The sequence below is a fragment of the Myotis davidii genome, unplaced genomic scaffold, assembly GCF_000327345.1.
Source record: "Myotis davidii unplaced genomic scaffold, ASM32734v1 scaffold855, whole genome shotgun sequence".
Classification (NCBI taxonomy): Eukaryota; Metazoa; Chordata; class Mammalia; order Chiroptera; family Vespertilionidae; genus Myotis; species Myotis davidii.
This window is the reverse complement of record NW_006286978.1, coordinates 80381-84380: the sequence shown is the minus strand read 5'-3', so window position 1 is coordinate 84380 and position 4000 is coordinate 80381. Positions and strand designations below refer to the sequence as shown.

At 45.2% G+C, this 4000-nt stretch overlaps 1 protein-coding gene across 1 annotated transcript in view; it reads right to left on the bottom strand.

The window, feature by feature from the left end:
- The window catches only part of EBP (emopamil binding protein (sterol isomerase)), a 13879-nt gene that overhangs the window by 1599 nt on the left and 8280 nt on the right, over positions 1-4000 (bottom strand). The window contains 2 exon segments of the mRNA XM_006758861.2: positions 2287-2297; positions 2628-3016. Of these exon segments, the coding sequence (XP_006758924.1) occupies positions 2287-2297; positions 2628-2954 (338 nt within the window). The 5' untranslated portion in view covers positions 2955-3016.

Below are 4000 nucleotides of genomic sequence, written 5' to 3'. Positions count from 1 at the left end.
CCCTGAAGAAGACAAGAGACACACATGAATAAAGGCAGGAAAAGAAACTCACACTTGTGAGAGCTGAGGGTCATTTAATAAGGCAGGTTTCATAACCTCTCCATGCCTCCAACTCCTCATCCGCAATGAGGTGGCCGTTTGGATTTTAGAGTTAATATATGTATGCAAGATATGTGTGCAAACCTGACATAGAACAGTAAGTGCTGCTGTGATTGTCTGGCATTCAATAAATATCTGTAGAATAATGGAGGCAGGTATAGATGATGAAGTGAATGACGTAGCCAATGAGAAAGAGAGAGAGCGGGGAGAGAGAGAAGGAGGGAGGGAGGGAAGAAGGAAAGGACTGAGAGAGAAAGTGAACAAATGAATGAATGAAAAACGCGAGCAGAGAATCAATAAGAAAAAGGCAGATCACATGACAAAAACAGGCAGGAAACTGGAGTAGGTTCTTCACTAAAGAGGATTTCCAAATGGTCAATACACAAATGAAAGGTGCTCAAACTTTCATTAATCGTTAAGTAAAAGCAAATTAAAACCCCACAATAAGATAGAACTCACATAGAACTGTGGTCGGCAAACCTCGGCTCGCAAGCCACATGCGGCTCTTTGGCCCCGTGAGTGTGGCTCTTCCACAAAATACCGACTTCTGCCCATGGGCCACGAAGTTTCAATCGCACTGTACGTGCGAGCCCGCACGTGGTATTTTGTGGAAAAGCCACACTCAAGGGGCCATAGAGCCGCATGTGGCTTGGGAGCCACGGTGTGCCGATCACTGCACTAGAAGATCTACAATTTAAGAAACACCTGACCATGCCCTGGCCGGTTTGGCTCGGTGGATAGAGCGTCGGCCTGCGGACTGAAGGGTCCCAGGTTCGATTCCGGTCAAGGACATGTACAAGGAGGTAGAGGAAGGGAGAGAGACAGAGAGAGATAGAGTTAGAAACATCGATGAGAGAGAAACATCGATCAGCTGCCTCCTGCACATCTCCTACTGGGGATGTGCCCGCAACCCAGATACATGCCCTTTCAGTCCGCAAACCGACGCTCTATCCACTGAGCCAAACCGGTTTCGGCAAAATATATTTTTTTAAAAAAGAAACACCTGAGCATACCAAATGTCAGCGAGGATGTAGAACTCTCATATACTGCTGGTGGGAATATAAAATGATGCAGCCATTTTTGAAAACAGTTTGGCAGTTTTTCATAAAGTTAAACACACATCTACTATACAACCCAGCCACTCCCCCATAGTTACCCGAGAGAAATGAAAGCAGAGCCCCACACAAAGATTCTTATAACAATGTTCATAGCAGTTTTATTCATGAGACCAAAAGGAGTATTACTTATAACAGCAAAATACTGGGAGAAATGCTCATTAATACTAGACAAGTCAAGCCTGGCCAGCGTGGCTCAGTGGTTGAGCATGGACCTATGAACCAGTAGGTCACAGTTCGATTCCTGGTCAGGGGAAGGGCAGGTGCCTGGGTTGCCAGCTCAATCCCCAGTGCGGGTGTGCAGGAGGCAGCCCATCAGTGATTATCTCTCATCATTGATCTTTCTGTCTCTCTCTCTCTCTCTCTCCCTTCCTATCTGAAATCAATAAAAATATATTTAAAAAAATACTAGACAAGTCAAATAATTCTGTAACATTTAAGCTCTGAAAGCTCTTTAAGAGCTAAGGAGTGACCTGATTAAAAGAAGCAAAGTTCAGAAGTGTATATAGCAAATTACCATTGGTTTATATAAAAGGGAAAAATAAAAATGATGATGATAATAAACATTTATATAGCATCTGTTGTCTGCCAAATAATAATAGTAATAAACAGTTACATGGCATCTATTGCTTGCCAAACATTGTTCTAAATGCCTTACATATATTTGGGGATTACTATTATCTCTCTTTTACAATTGAGCAAACTGAGACTTCTGTGTATAATTTATGTGTAAATAAACCCTGGAAGAAAACAAGCAATTATTAACAGTGGTTAATAATTGAGGAAACTTGGTGGACAGAAGGTAGATTTTCAGTGCATGCTTCTTTTTACCATTTGTTAAACCTCACCTGAGGATATATTTTCCATTGCTTTTCAGAGGGAATGGGAGGGAGGGAAGAAGATGGGAGAGAGAAACATCAATGTGAGAGAGACTTATCAATTGGTTGCCTCCTGCACACACCCTGACCAGGGTGGGGTATTGAACCTGCAACCTATGTTTGTGCCCTTGACCTGGAACTGAACCCTTTGATGCACGGGCTGATGCTCTAACCACTCATGCTGGTCAGGGCACACTGCATACCTCTTTATTTATCTTATTTATTTTTGATTTCAGAGAGGAAGGGAGAGATAGAAACATCAATGATGAGAGAAAATCATTGATCTGCTGCCTCGTGCACGCCTCACAGTGGGAATTGAGCCCACAACCCAGGCACATGCCCTGACCGGGAATCGAACTGTGACCTCCTGGTTCATAGCTCAACACTTGGCCAGGCTGCATACCTCTTTAAATGTTTTTGTGTTGTTTTTTTTGACTCGTGAATATATATGCGACAAATAGTTAAATAAAAATTTAAAATAAATTAATAGAAGAAAAGCTGTTAGCCAATCCCTGCCCAAAAAATTCCCTCCCACAGCATATGAAAGAACTCAGGACTCACAGAGTTGGGACAAGAAGGCTTGGTCTCCAAGAAGTTCCTTGCTGTAGAGGCTGAACCAGCCCTCAATCACCAAGTGAATGAACCCACACATTGCAAACCAACACAGTGACAGTCGTCGCCAGGTTCCCAGGGGGACGATGGCAGCAGGTCCTGACAACAGCCATGTGATCCCAAGTACGACCCCAGTGACGGAGAAGAGGCCAGCTATTATATGCCAGGCAGGGTAGTCATTAGGCACAAAGTTGTCCAGTCTCAGGTGCCGAGGCCAGTATGGGTGCAAGGGGCTAGCATGGGTGGCCATGTCTTTGTAGGCTGATGGCTGTGTGTGGATAAGTAGAAAGAAGAAAAAAGGAAGAGAAAAACCTGAACAAACAGAAAGCACAGAATGAGATGATAAAAATCAAATCCAAATGGTTTATTATCACAAAAAAATGCAAATGGACTAAATTGACCAGGTACTAGACTTATGAAACTGGATTAAAACCGAAACTAATCACCCTAACTGGTTTGGCTCAGTGGATAGGGCGTCAGCCTGCGGACTGAAGGGTCCCGGGGTCAAGGGCATGTACCTTGGTTGCAGGCACATCCCCAGTAGGGGGTGCGCAGGAGGCTGCTGATCGATGTTTCTCTCTCATCAATATTTCTAAGCCTCTATTCCTCTCCCTTCCTCTCTGTAGAAAATCAATAAAATATATTTTAAAAAAAAACACAAAAAAACGAAACTAATCATATGCTGCTTTAAGGTCACACAAAGAATGAAAACTTGTCCCAGCCCTCTGGGACCCATATGTGGTAAACACAGTAACCAGACCAGCTCCCTGCCCTGAGGGTCAGAGTCAGCTGGGGAAGACAGGAATCAGGACAGGTCCCTGCTCTCATTGGTCACAGTCCGGTGGGCAGACAGAAGAATCTGACTAGGTCATAGCCCTCATTGGTCCCGCCCTGGGAAGGTTAGACACAGGAATCAAGCTTGGTCCGTGCCCTCAGGGGTCACAGGCTGCTGGGGGAGAAACAGACAACAGGTTGGGTCCCATTGCTGGAGTCAGTGTCTTGCATCATTCAGCGGAGCTAGTCCCTCTCTGTAGTCCTGGAAACTGCAGGACGGAAGAGAGAAGACTAACGAGAACGCCAACCCTCAGGTTCAGCGTGCGGAAAGCCAAACGCTTCCCGAAATAGCGTACACGGCCGGCAACCTGCAAGAAATAGGCAAGTGGAAGGCACAGGTCTCCGCGGCGCTTAAAGAGGAAAGGAGGGTTAAATGCAGAGACCACCAATCAGAACTTGAACCCTCTAGTCCAGCTGCCCAATGAGAAGGAGGATCTTCTGTAGCCACGCGGTACCAGGGGG